The sequence below is a fragment of the Mus pahari genome, chromosome 2 (assembly GCF_900095145.1).
Source record: "Mus pahari chromosome 2, PAHARI_EIJ_v1.1, whole genome shotgun sequence".
Taxonomy (NCBI): domain Eukaryota; kingdom Metazoa; phylum Chordata; class Mammalia; order Rodentia; family Muridae; genus Mus; species Mus pahari.
Window position 1 is genome coordinate 162,547,145 of NC_034591.1, and position 14,143 is coordinate 162,561,287.

Genomic DNA, 14,143 nt, shown 5'->3' on the forward strand with positions numbered 1-14,143 from the left:
TGTTTCAAATGACAAATTCTGATAATGAAATAGACAGCTTCTCTGTGTATCTGATAAGAAATTATGAGAAACGTGTCCCTTATTCATCTAAGTTGAGAACAAGTGGATCTGCAATTCTATCATTGAGCCAGGCTTATTGCAGGAGGTAGACTGAACAGGCTAACTCAAGAGGTAGACAGTCAAGTGTTTGAACACCTGACAGTAATTTATTCACCTTTTACTCATCTTTATAGGCCAAGATATACAAATACATAGTATAAAAACATTTCAAGTAAAGGTGTCAGACTTAAATAGGATTAGAAAACACACACACACACACACACACACACACACACACACACACACACACACACACTTTTAAAAGACTGGATTGAACAGACACTTGGGTATCCTGTCTCCAGGGGCCCATAGGCATAGGGAAAGCTGTGTAGCTGGCAGGTCAGTGAGAAATTTCGAACCTGGAAAGGAAACCCTAGTGAGGCCACACGTTGCCTTCATCACCCAGATGGTTAGCATTTTCATTCTTTTACTGACAAAAAAATGTGCTCCTGACTATTTGAAAATCAAAGTCTTAACTTTTAAAATGGCTACCAATGGCAAAGAAAAGTTTGCTTTAAACAAATTCCCGAAGAGTCAATTTTAATGGAAAAGATACATCTCAATAAAATTTTAACGTGGCATTTAGAAAACATTGAAATAATTTAAAATAACCTTAAATCTTTTTAAAAACATTATAATACTAAAAATAACTCTAAATCAGTATTTTCTTCCCTGAAAACTGACTGAATTCCCTAGTAAGTAGACATGAAGAGCAACATTCAGTCTCAAGTGACCAGTTCTTGCTAACAAAATTCTGGAGAGATGTTCTGTTTTTAGACCAACTATAAAATTTAAGGGGAAAACAAAAACAAAATGGAACAAAAACCTCAGAAAAGACTCATTATTTGAAACTTCCTCGATTCATTTAAAAAATTTTTAAACATTATCATAGTATTAAGTCATTTAATTCCTTGACTCTTAATATCTCATACTTTAACCAAAATGTCTTATTTTCTATAAATTGCCATTTTTCATACACTTTACTGCTGAATGATTTGTTGCCATCTCCTCCTTCCCTGATGGCCTACCTTCTTTCAAGAAAGCATTTTTTTTTTAATCCTTAAAAACATTCACTTGAAACACTGATTTGTGACAGGCCACACTCTAAGCCACCACTGTCAATGTAGTCCTGTGTCTGATAGGGATTGAAACTCAGTCTTCTCGCTCAATGACTTAACCTCTACCTTTCAGAATCACAGAATGAAACGAGGCTGGCACACATACCCAGCAGTTTCTAACAGCACCTGATAGGGCTCCTAAGTTACTGTAGCCTCATCAGTTCTGTGCAGAGCTTGAGGGCAGCACCTGTCCAGGGTTACAGCCATGTCTAGGCTGCTTCAGACCTCACAGTCTTGAATAGACACTGCCTTGCCTATCTCCATAGATGTCCAGTTTTCCACTCCTCATAAGCATACAACACTCAACTTTTCCCTTCACATCTTACAAACTGTTTATCTTTTTAAACATTTATGCTTTCTTCTCCCAGCAGTGTCCCTTGTTCAAGCTGTGAGTGACACCTGTTACACATCATAGCATGTATATACCTGGGCCTTAGGAAACTTCACCTTAGTCTTCTAAGGCTCAACCTTCAACAGTCAGGAAAGTCAGCAACTGGAGTTCAAAGGACCTTCATCAGAACCCCAAACTGGACAACACCATCTTGTCAATATGGCTTAATATTAATATGGCTGTAACACAGGGCCAGTCCCTGTTTCCTTTATTAACCATGTGAGCTGATTACAGTTTTTTAAAGTCTAGACTAGTTTTCCATATGTTTTACACATTTTATTCTGACATCTTTAAAAACAAAGGACGCACACATTCGCATGTATCAATGCCCTTTTCTTTGAACACAGGTGACGTCCATCCTCTAGGCGCTGCTTTCCATACTGTCTGTCTGCTGGGAGAGCGTCAGGGGTGCTGTCCTCACCTGGCACTGTTGGCTGAGCCGACTCTCCAGTTAGCTGCATAATTTCTTCTACAACATTTGTAACAGACACAACACATACAAGACAACTGCCGTTGGTTGTTTTCCTTGGCTGTTTTTTCTTTTTTAAATATTGTTTCCAGGTTCTCATATTTTCTTTTTCTTTGAATATATTGCACAACATGTTATTATTAGAAAAGGCTTTATGTCTCAGGCAAAAAGTTTTTCTCCACCCACAAGGTACTAATGTGTGTTGTTCTCTAAAAGAGGTAAGTGGTTGTCTGTGTGGCCATCCACACAGGGGACCTGAGGGGAAAGAGGGCAAGAGGAGTGTGTTAGTTCCACTCTACATGATGTCTCTAATCACAAGGCTCTATAGAGGCAATCCTTTCTATTGAGACGTAACACCACCACCACCACCACCACTTAAGACAAGCACCACGTGCAGGACCACTTACAGAATGGACAGGCTTGTAGGATCCAAGTCTGAAACGGCAGCAAATTATTTCCACTATAAATTTTCCAATTCCATGTAACATGCCTGCAATAAATAAGTTCAAGTTTTTCATTAAATTGCTTTTGAAATTGCTATGTGAGAATAAAAAGCTGTACCAACTGCAGAGGATTAGACCACAAAAGGAAGGAAGGAAGCCAAGCCGTCTGTGGCTGCCCCTGAGGCTGAGATACTCTCAAGGGTTACATTTAAAAACATTTTATCAAGATCATAATCCACACACATAATGCACACCTGATATAACCTACCCAAGACTTTCTTACATAATTTTGTAAGTAACAGATTTAAATGAAAAAGCAAGATCTGTGAAAAAGGAAAGCTGCTCACTTGTACTGGAGATATGAATGAAAACAAGGCGGGGCTCCAAGAACACAACTATCTAGCTTGGAGTAACCAAAGCCTGAAGATGGAGCTCGCAAAAAAATAGCAGAATCTTGAACAAAAACCAAAAGCATTACTGATCTAATCAAAACACCACAAACATGACTTCATATAGTGTACAAGGAAAAAATTTCAATACATCTGTGATGCTTCCTGGGCATTTTCTTATTTAACTGTATAATACACTTACAAACCAGATAATTACATTTCAGAAAAGGTAGGTGAACTATCTAAGGACTACCAAGTCAATAGTGGAACACAGATTCTGTTCTAGCTGTCCCTGTGATTAATACACAGGATCTATGTGGCTTACCACATAATCTTCCTTACATTACTGATTCCTGTGAATTGGATGTGCTTACAGGATATGAAATATATTTTAGAGCTTTAGGTTTCAAAGAAGTCCCAAATATTAAAAAATGAAAATGTGTGTGACTATCTCTTGTTTCTAACAGAAGCATCATTTTATGTTGTTTGTTTGTTGGTGCTGGGCCTTGAAAAAGTGAGAGCCACACTACAGCATACTCCATCAGTGAACTATCGTCACAAGATAAAGTAATAAACACTATAAGAAATCGGATATCAGAACATGGCAGCTAGTGCCTGTAAGCCCAGTGAGATCTACACAGTAAGACCTTACCTCAAAACAAAACAAAATAAAAGGAAATTAGGCAAAGAAATGAATGTTAACCTGTTGTTGAAAAGATTCCTCCAATAATACCACAGAGTCTTACAAAAAACTGCCAGAAAGGCATGTGTTCCTCAGTGACTGTCACCATGAGAGAACTGAGATCATATTTCATAAATATTCCAGAGACGCCGTGGCTGCCTGCAGCATGGTTGATGATGCGTTCCTGAGAGGAAGGGAAAAGAAACATGTGGTGTGGCTCCTCAAATGCACTCCTTACCAAGTTACAGTGTCCCACATAGGACATCTCACTTTCCAAAGGATGAACTGCCCTAGACCATACAGAAGCTCTTCAGAGACAACTACCAGAGTTCTTGCTGGGGTTAGAAGCACATCTGTAAATCCTGCACTAGGAAAGAAAAGCTGGAGGGCTGTGCATTCAGAGCAAGACACTACTTTAAACAAAACAAAACAAACAAAAAACCCAGAACCCAGAACTAAACCATTCTTAACCGTGTAGAAATGGTCATCGTAAACACACCAGTTTTTGCATGAGCTTAGAACTAATCAAGAGATAAAAACCAAGTCGCCATTGTGACATGCCTGGGTATTGTTTCTCTGCATGTATCATTTTATTTCTAAGTTGAAATGAAACTCCAAGAACTAGGGACACATACAGTATGGTCAAACCCACCTCCCCCCTTATTAATAACATGGAAAACCTTAAATATGATCCACCAGTCAAGTTTCCAACAGTTAATTCATTCAGAAACTCTCAAGTGCTCAGTATCACATTGAAGACATGAAAACCCTGTGAACACCTATAATAAACCAAGCTACCTTGAGGATCAGGGCATCCAATAACATTAGAGAAGATGAAGAATGATTAAACTGGGCTTCCAAAACAGAGTAGCAACTCCCCACTCACCCTACACTGTAAAATTCAATAAATGATTAATACTTTATTCACCTTTATCAAACATTCCTTACATATGGATTTTTTTTCTTTTTGATTTTGCTACTTTCAGATTTGTCCTGGAGATAATCTCACATTCAGACATGTCCTTCTTTCTTAGTCATATGTCCTTCCACTGAGTCAATTTATAATCTGAGCTGTTTCTAGTCTTCTGCCATTGCAACAACACAATAAACCTCACACACAGCATTTTTCTGTTTTTCCCACTGTACCTTGGAAAGAGGTTTCTAACAGAGATAGCTGTTAACAGAAGCAATGCATATACTAGTTTGAAAATGTAGCCAAACACTCTCATAGACTATCATCCCACAGCAATTCTATAATCATATACACCTGCTTGCTCTGCCCCAAAGTCTAGCTAGACCTATTCTGTGTTTCTCAAGAGTTTGTCAATATAGCTGGTAAGAAATACCTTCCTACCCTTAATGGAAATGTTGGGAAGTACAACATACATTGTTCCTGTGTAGAACGAACACACACACACACACACACACACACACACACACTCACACGGTTTTGCTCCTTGAATGATTTGAAAGTTAAGACACTTAACATTTACCCTCTGAAGTAACATCTAATTCTAACAAAAGCACTAGTGAGGATCAACTACAGCACTCTCATGAGAAGAGTCAAGTGGAAAACTGTCACATGCCCCAGAACTCACCTGTTGTGAAGTTGTATATTACAACCTCAAACTCAATTTATAGTAAGAAAATACAACCCAGAACACAGACACTGTTCAAACCTGCTCTTCATCTCCTTGCAACTGCTAAGACTCATCTACCTTGAAGCTGGAGAGCACACGTCCAGTCAGACTGGTGCACTGACTGGGAGACAGGCTGAGAGCAGGGAGCACTCACATTCAGGGAGGAAGACTTACTAACAACAAAGAAGCCAGAAAACCTGTAGCAGATTACAAGCTACTTATATTAATACAGGAGTTTACAAATGGAAATTCATAAAGTAACTTCTGCCATCATAGTTTAATTTATAATAACATATTTCTAACATTTAGAACAAATTTCTTTCCCTCTAGAACACACATACTAATACCCACTTCTGATATGTTCTTTGCTTAAAATGTTAATTCATTTCACAACTTCCACAAAATTTTAAATGGAGAGTGTGATGGTTTGAATATGCTTGGCCAGGGAGTGGCACTATTAGGAGTTGTGGCCTTGTTGGAGAAAATGTGTCACTGTGGGGGTTGGCTTGAAGACCCTTCTCCTAGCTGCCTGGAAGTCAGTCTTCTGCTTGCCTTTGGAACAAGATGTAGAACTCTCAGCTCCTTCAGCACCATGCTGCCATGCTTCCTGTCATGATGATTAAGGACTGACCCTCAGAACCTCTAAGCTAGCCCCAATTAAATGGGTGTCCTTTATAAGAGTTGCTTAGTCAGTGTCTCTTCACGTAGTGAAACCCTAACACAGGAGCTGGTACTAGGAGGGGGATTGCTGTGACAGGCCTGACCATGTTTTTGTTTGATGGAATGTGGATTGGGGACTTTGGATGTGAAAAGCTGGGCCATCCTAGTAGTTATATAGAAGACATTCGTACTGAGGGTACTTTGAACTCCGGAGATTGTTCTTATGTTTGTGTGAAGAATGTGGCTGCCTTCTGCCCTTGTCCAAAGAGTCTGCCTGAGGATAAGGTAAAGAGATTTCTATTTTTGCACGGACAAAGTCTCAAAAAAGCCCAGCATAAACTTTGCCCTCTGGTTTACTCTCTAGTAGAATATTGTGATCAAGTGTAGCAAGCTTAGAAAGCAAAGACACAAGATGTATGGTTCAAAGAATAAAGGGCATCAGGAAGTGAATGAAGCTGAATCCAGTGTTCAAGAAGATAAATTAAGGGAATGGTGACCTCGGGGCAAGAGCTAAGCTTATTGTTTTGCAGTTGAACATGGGATAGTTACATATTGTTGGGTATTACTATGAACTGGTTATTGTTTTCATTTGGACTTTTAATCTGGAATGAACTACAATCCAGAAATGGAAGGCACACATATGATCCAGATCTTGAGGCTGGAAGACACAGGCTTTTCATCTCCATCTTGAAGAATGGAAAAGCTCGGGTCCGAGCATCGTGGTAGATGCCTTTAATCCTAGAAGAGGCAAGCAGTTCTCTGAGTTCAAGGCCAGCTTGGTACAGAGCAAGTTCCAAGTAGAGAAAAGCTGAAGTCTAGGTGTGGTGGACCACAGCTTCAATTCCATCATTCAGGAGATAGGCATACAGATCTCTGAGTTCACAGTCAGTCTACAGTTTCCAGGACAGCCAAGCTGAGGCAGCGAAGGAGTTGGAAAACAGAAAGCAAGTGATAATGCAAATAAATAAATAAATGAATGAATAAATAAATAAATAAATAAATAAATAAATAAATAAATAAAAAAGAGGGGGGAGGGCAAGTTCCAGTCTCAGCAAGCAACAGAACTTGGCAGTCTCGACCATTTTGCTATAGGTTTAGGGTCAAGCATAGAAGAGACTACTAGGACAATTGATATTGGTTAGCTGGAGCTAAGAAATTAGTGGTGTTTGAGATCAGCATTACCAAGGTGAAATCTTTTGAGAAGTATTTTCTGAGAGCACAAAGAAGACGTGTTCCAGAGATAGCCAAGGCTATGTAACTCGTGCTGCAGCTGTACTTGGTAATTAAGAATCACCCAGGTGGTGCTGGTTTTGAAGGAATGAAGGGGTTATGGAGAACAGCTGAGACTTTGGTATTGTGAGAGGCCAGGGAAGGCCATTGGTGAAGGTGCAGCTTCAGTTGCAGTTGATGGCCCAGGACTGAAGGGGTCAGGCAAACAGGTTAAGGCTTGGTACCATGAAGAAAGCCTAGGAGAGGCCATTGGTGAAGCCTAGTTGCAGCAGAAGATTCTGGCAAATTGAAGATGCCTGTACCATGGGATGATCACCAAGAACGTAGCAGCAGTAGAGTGGAGTGAACCAGAGCCTACAGTGCTACAGAGGGTAGAGCTAGAGATGTGACCCAAGCCCTTTAAAGGAGCCCAGAAGATAATGTGTGGATCTAAGACATTGGAACAAGAAGATATAAAGTTGAAGTTGCCTTGGATACCCCAAGATATTAGAGATGTTAGAGCCATGAAATACCTGCTGAAGAAAGCTGCTATGAGGGAGTGGAACCAGTCCAAGAGAAAGATATTTACTGCAGTCAACATAGGTACAAGGGGTTGGAGATATAAAGAGTGCTTTTACATCAGACATGGAGATAGTTTGGGGTTTGCCCAGCTGGTTTTTGGTCTTGCTTTGGTCCTATATGTTCTCAATATGACCTTTTGGAATAGCAAAGTATATCCTATGATATTGGAAGTATATGATCTGCTTCTCAATTTTGATTTGATAGCAGACTACAATTAAGTGATTGGGGACTTTGAGCCGGGCGTGGTGGCGCACACCTTTAATTCCCAGCTCTTGGGAGGCGGATTTCTGAGTTCAAGGCCAGCCTCGTCTCCAAAGTGAGTTCCAGGACAGCCAGGGCCATACAGAGAAACCCTGTCTTGAACCTCACCCAACAAATACTCAGTGTTAAAACTGAAACTCATCCTTCAGTTAGTCAGCCCTGTCTCGAAAAACAAAACAAAAAAACCAACCAAACAAACAAAAGGGACTTCGAACTCTGTTGAGACTGCTATAGACAATTGGACTTTTGAAGCTAGACAAATGCATTTTGTGTTATGCTATGGCTATATATGGCCCCCATAGACTTGTGTTTGAACAAGCCAGGGAGTGGAATATGGTAGTTTGTATGTTTGGCCCAGGGAGTGGCACTATTAGGAGGTGTGGCCTTGTTGGAGGAAGTGTGTCACTCTGGGCTTGAAGACTCTCCAAGCTGCCTGAAGCCAGTCTTCTGTGAACAAGATGAAGAACTCTCAGCGCCTCAGCACTGCCTGGATGCTGCCATGCTTCCTGCCATGATGATAATGAACTGAGTCTCTGAATCTGTAAGCCATTCCCAATTAAATGTTGTCCTTTTAAGAGTTATCTTGGTCATGGTGTCTCTTTTCAGCAATGGAAATCCTAACTAAGACAGGGAGGAACCTCACCTTGCAGTTGGGAGACTAAAAAATCTCTTCATCATTTTAGCAGTTAGGCCCTACTTACCCTTTCTGTCACAGAGAACTGATGGGTATCTGCTGAAATCTTGTATGTGTGTAGCTTTGTTGGCACAACTGTAATGAAATATTGGAACATCTGGTTGTCTATAATAAAAACAAAATATGCCTTCTCATCAATCCAGTAGCAATAAAGTACTAACAAATCTATTCTATGAAATATGATAACCTGAAATTTAATACTATCATTTGATTTAATATGCAATGAATGGATACTTTTAAGAAAAAAAAAAGCTGATTAAAACAATTCGTTCATTAATTGATAAAACAAGTCCCAGTTAGGACACAACAGGTGTGAGTGTGCCCACATGTGTTAGCTCAGACACTGACAGACACACACAGAATACAAGTCGGCAAAGGGAGCATCTCTCAGAGTAAAAACACTAATAAAACCCAAAGCCAACAATAGCCACAGTTCTCAGATAGGCTAATCCTAAATATACCAGTAAGTTGGAGTTGCCACACTCTGAAGATGACACCAGAGCAGAAAGATACCTTAAAAAAAAAACACTCAATGATTGCTATACAATGAAAAGGTCATTTTTAGGGTCACTGGACATCACCAGGGTCAAAACAAGTTATAAAAGTGAATGTCCAAAATCAAGCTCACATGGTAACACAGGCCTGTGATCCCAGAGTGATTGCTCTAAGTTCAATCTAAATCATCTCAAAATAACAACAGTCACCTGAAATCAGGCTAGGCACCACTAACTACAAAACTAAGAAAACAATGCTCAGTGCTTGACTATGGAGAATTCAGTAGAGAAGTGAAGGCTTAAAGATGGGCACACATGGTTCCTGAGCTGTCACAGCACACCTCTGACTATATGTACAACAAAGCAACTCTGGAGGAACTCTAGGTTTCTTGTGTTGGTGACACAGTGCAGGGAGCTTCCTACAAAAGATCCAAGCTGGCTGGAGAGATGGCTCAGCGGTTAAGAGCACTGTTCTTCAGAAGTCCTGAGTTCAATTCCCAGCAACCACATGGTGGCTCACAACCACCTGTAATGGAATCTAATACCCTCTTCTGGTGTGTCTGAAGAGAGCAATGGTGTACTCATATACATTAAAAAATAATAATAAAAGAAGATCCAGGCGTTTTAGAGCCTTGAACCTGTGACAAGAGAACGTCATCCTCTAGTGAGGATAAAAAGGACAATTACACCACTACCAATATATCAATCCTCTCCTGCCCTTTTTACCTCTTCAATCTGTTTTAGGACTTGCTTTTCTTAACATTCAGATTCCATTCACTTCAACCACATCTGCCACTTAGAGACTACCTCACAACAGTGCCGGAAGGAGCAAAAACATATCATTATGAAGGTTTTAAGAGCACTTTCCTTTATGTAAATTCTAAGAGCAGTTAATAAATACTTACGATCTACAGCAATCTTTTCAGTTCCATCCAAAGGATTAATAATTCCCGGAACAAGCTCTCCAAAAGACAAATGATCTATTCTGTGAGAAAAGTTGTAAGCTAAGATAAAAAAGGGTGGGGGGTGGGGAGCAAAGAAAATTATATTACTCTTCAAAGTGACATGCTAGAAATAGTTTTACATTCTTACTTCTGTCAAAATTATCTAAAATTTGCAAGTTTAATAATACTTAAAACATGTCAAGAAATAGATGAGAAGTGTACAATAAGAAAAATGCTGCCTCAAATCTTTTTGTATACAAATTAATTTCTACAAAATGTCTTATCTAATCCTTATGTCCATAGAACCTTCTTGATTCTAAACATCATACAAAAACAAGGTCATGTCATTAGAACATCTAGGATAATGTTGGTCAAATAATGAAAGTGATCACAAATATTTTTAAAATACACCATTACTATGACCAACTGATTTTTATATAATATTTTGTTCTCTGAAGGTAAGTTTAAGAAGACTTATTACTTGGAACAGCGGTACAAGTTTGTAATCCCAGCACCTGGAAGGTAGACACAGGAGGATCAGGTGTTCTAGGTCACCTGAGGCTATGCCAACCCCACAGGCTACAAGAAAATGTGTTTCAATCACACTCTGCAAAAATAATGTAAGTTTTACAATAGTCATTATACCAAAATACTTTTATGTGAATGAGTTGAAATGTGTATCTGGATCTACAAACTGAAGTAAATGTAGAATACTGTCTCTTTGTTATGGGATGTGTACAGAATGGCACAAAGCACTGACTGCAGGGAACAAAGAGGAACACAGTGAACTTACAGACAGACAGAACAGATCAGACACAATACATTTCATTTTTTTCTCCTCTAGATGGGTATCAAGTTTTTGTTTTCCTTTTGGATATCGATTTTTAAACAGATTACCTTTTTTTTTTTTGGGGGGGGGGTGGTAGGTGCTTTCTGAGATTGGATACTGCCATCCACTGACGTGAGACTGTGTAGCATAGGCTAACTTTAAATTCATGGCAATACCCTGCTAAAGCCTCCTGAGCACTGGAGCATTATAGGTGCCAACACACTTAGCTAACATTTTTATTTACTTATTTTTGAGACTAAATCTCACTCTAGATTCCTGGCTGGTCTGGGACACTACCTGCCTCTGTCTCTGGATGGCTGGGATTAAAGGCAGCCGGCAGCAGGCATATGCCACCACATGAGTTAACAGTTTACTTTTAAAGCATTACCTTCTGTTTGCACTAAAAAAATGAAAACATCAAGACAAAATTAACTTTCAAATTTTTTTCTATACTGAAACAAAATTTTGGAAATTGCTCACAATCATGGTTGACAAGTGCTGCCAAATGTGCATGCCCTCGAGGATGTGGGATTGCCCTGAAAGGAGGAAAAGACAAACATGTAACTCACGAGAAGGCCAATCTTCCCTGTGATAGTCAGCAGCTTGTATTACCAAGTAAGAAGAGCACATCTAGCCTGCAGCTAAGCCATCTCAGCAATGCAGAGAGCTGAGGGCTGCAAAAAGCCAAATGGAAAACGTGTTAAGTATTTATGAGCCAAAATTAAAGAAACTGAGGATATTACATAGTTACATAATGAGAACATTTCATAAACAATTATCAATGAAACACAAAACCTAACTGTGATTATTTTGTAGCTCCCACGTGCATTCTAGACTGCTCACTGAGGTTTAAAGTTGGTGTTTCTAATTTCAAAAATGATCTTAAATGTGTCTGGTGATAACCTAAAATAATACTTCACATTTCCCCCCTGAAAACACAATTTCGAAAGCAGGCTTCAACTGAACCCATTTGGTCCCTTAGAGACATCTCTAGAATACTATTAGAGTCTTCTCTTCATATTTTGTATATTGTAGATCAGTTAATTCCCAACTTAATGCAGAATTTCCTAAACTGTACAATTAAATTGGTTTTTAACCTTCCTTTGTACTTGCCCTGGTGTCTGACAACTGGGGTCACAGTCTGAGCTGAGATGTGACACTGGAGGCCTTGATTCCCATGACAACTTCTACTTCTGTCGCTGACACCAAGGCTGCTGGAGCCACTCAGAGCCAGTATGATCATGTGTTCTTGAAGCAACTCTGCCACAACACTAGTTTACTACACAAATACTGTTTTCCCTGATAATTTTATGTTAAATTTATTAAGAAACATTCTATCAAGTGTTCACAAAACTTAACATTTAAAGCACTGAGCAAGAAATAACAATAAAAAAAACTACAATAATGTGTTACTACTGTCCAGCGACCCAAAAGCTTGCAGAGGGCCAACCTAGAATGCTGTTGCATTTTTACTTCTAACAAAAGTCAAAGAGACAATATGAAGTCCACAAGAGCAACCAAAATGACTGCTAGTTGACAACATATTTTGGCAGACATCATTTTAGGCTGTGAAATCTAAGGTCTCCATTTCTTTAAAGCCAACCTTCCCTCAGCTATTTAACTAATTGCAGATTTCCATTCTACTGTCATTTTAAATGTAGCATTGATTCTTCAAATCTACTAACAGCATGCAGTACTGGTAACACCTCTGCACTCACCAGGATCCCAGGAAGCACAGTCAGTCACTTCTTTTGCTCTTTAAAGAATATTTGATTAATCTGTAATGTTTATATGTGTGCGTCGTGTGTAGGTATATGCATGTGAGTACAGTACCCGTGGAGGTCGGGAAGAGGGTGTCAGATACCCTGGAGCTGAAGTTTCAGATGGGTTGCTCAATGCAGATGCAGGGGAAGGAACTCAAATCCTCTGCAAGAACAGCAGGTAGCACTCTTTACCACTGAGCCATATCTCCATCCCTATCTTGCCTTCTTGATTGGCTACTAGACACTGGGCTCACTGTCTTCAGTTGCTGGAGCGCTTTCTCACTGAAAGCTAATGGTCCAAAGTCAATCTGTTTTCAACAAACAATTTCTTCAGCTACTTCAATCAAACAAACTCCATAAACTTAAGAACAAAATCTTTCTTGGTTCACCAATAATACATGCAGAAACCTGATTGTCACTTCACTCAGACATTGTACTTTAAACTTTCTCATTTTCTGACCACTGCTCTTCTGTAGAGTTGGCACTATTTTGATGAGTGCTTGGCTAGTCTACTAGGTCAACATATGCTGTACTCTTTTAATGCAGTCATTGTGCCATAGTTACCACAATACTCTGTAGCAAAGTTAGGGGTGATTTAAAAATATGACACCTAGAACCTGTATTTCTAGAGGGTTTTGCATGCACAGCAATGTACAGGACATTGGCAACTCTACTGTGGTGCACCAAGCAACAGCACCAAGCACTGAGACCATCACAGAGTCTCAAGTCAACGGCTCCATTCTCAATGACACTGTAATACAAAAGTAGTCTTGTACAAATAAGTGTTGCTACCTTTCAATAAAACGTCATCTTCTGGGCAGTAAGGGAGTGTGATGGTTTGTATGCTAACTAGGGGAGTGGCACTATTAAGAGGTGTGGCCTTGTTGGAATAGTATGTCACTGTGGGCTGGATGCTGCCATGCTCCCACCTTGATGATACTGGGATAAATCTCTGAACCTGTAAGCCAGCCCCAAATAAATGTCCTTATAAGAGTTGCCTTGGTCATGGTGTCAATTCACAGCAATAAAACCCTAACTAACTAAGACAGGGAATGAGACAGGATCTCACCATGTAACTCTGGCTGTCCTCAAACATACCATGAAGACCAGGCTGGCCTCAAACACACAGAGATCCACCTGCCCCTGCCTCCTGAGCACGATAAATGCAAATCTGAACTTCATGTACATCTCAGATATTACATCGTTCGCCTCTTATAATGGATCATGCAGAAAAAGGTAGTGGGATACAGCTGTAATCCATGCTACCATCTATTTACTTGTGATGAGGCTTTGCTTTCTCCCAAGTTTAATCTGGTTCTTATTCTTTTGATACTACTAAGATAACAACTGTCCTTTCCTGCTCTTGGTTTAAAAATGTACTTAAAACATCACCATGAAGACTTCCACATACTATTCCTATTTATGTTTTATCCAGTTACTAATTTTAGCAACTAGACACCAACAATAAAAATTCTC

General features: G+C 39.6%; 1 protein-coding gene across 1 annotated transcript in view; it reads right to left on the bottom strand.

Moving 5' to 3' along the window:
* Positions 1–1,862: 1,862 nt before the first annotated feature.
* Positions 1,863–14,143, bottom strand: part of Ergic2 (ERGIC and golgi 2) — a 32,561-nt gene continuing 20,280 nt past the window's right edge. The window contains exons 9-14 of the mRNA XM_021190105.1: positions 11,385–11,440; positions 10,037–10,135; positions 8,645–8,742; positions 3,613–3,775; positions 2,485–2,567; positions 1,863–2,332 (exon numbers count right to left, since the gene is read on the bottom strand). Coding sequence (XP_021045764.1) covers positions 2,270–2,332; positions 2,485–2,567; positions 3,613–3,775; positions 8,645–8,742; positions 10,037–10,135; positions 11,385–11,440 — 562 coding nt within the window. The 3' untranslated portion in view covers positions 1,863–2,269. The remainder of the gene's footprint in view (positions 2,333–2,484; positions 2,568–3,612; positions 3,776–8,644; positions 8,743–10,036; positions 10,136–11,384; positions 11,441–14,143) is intronic.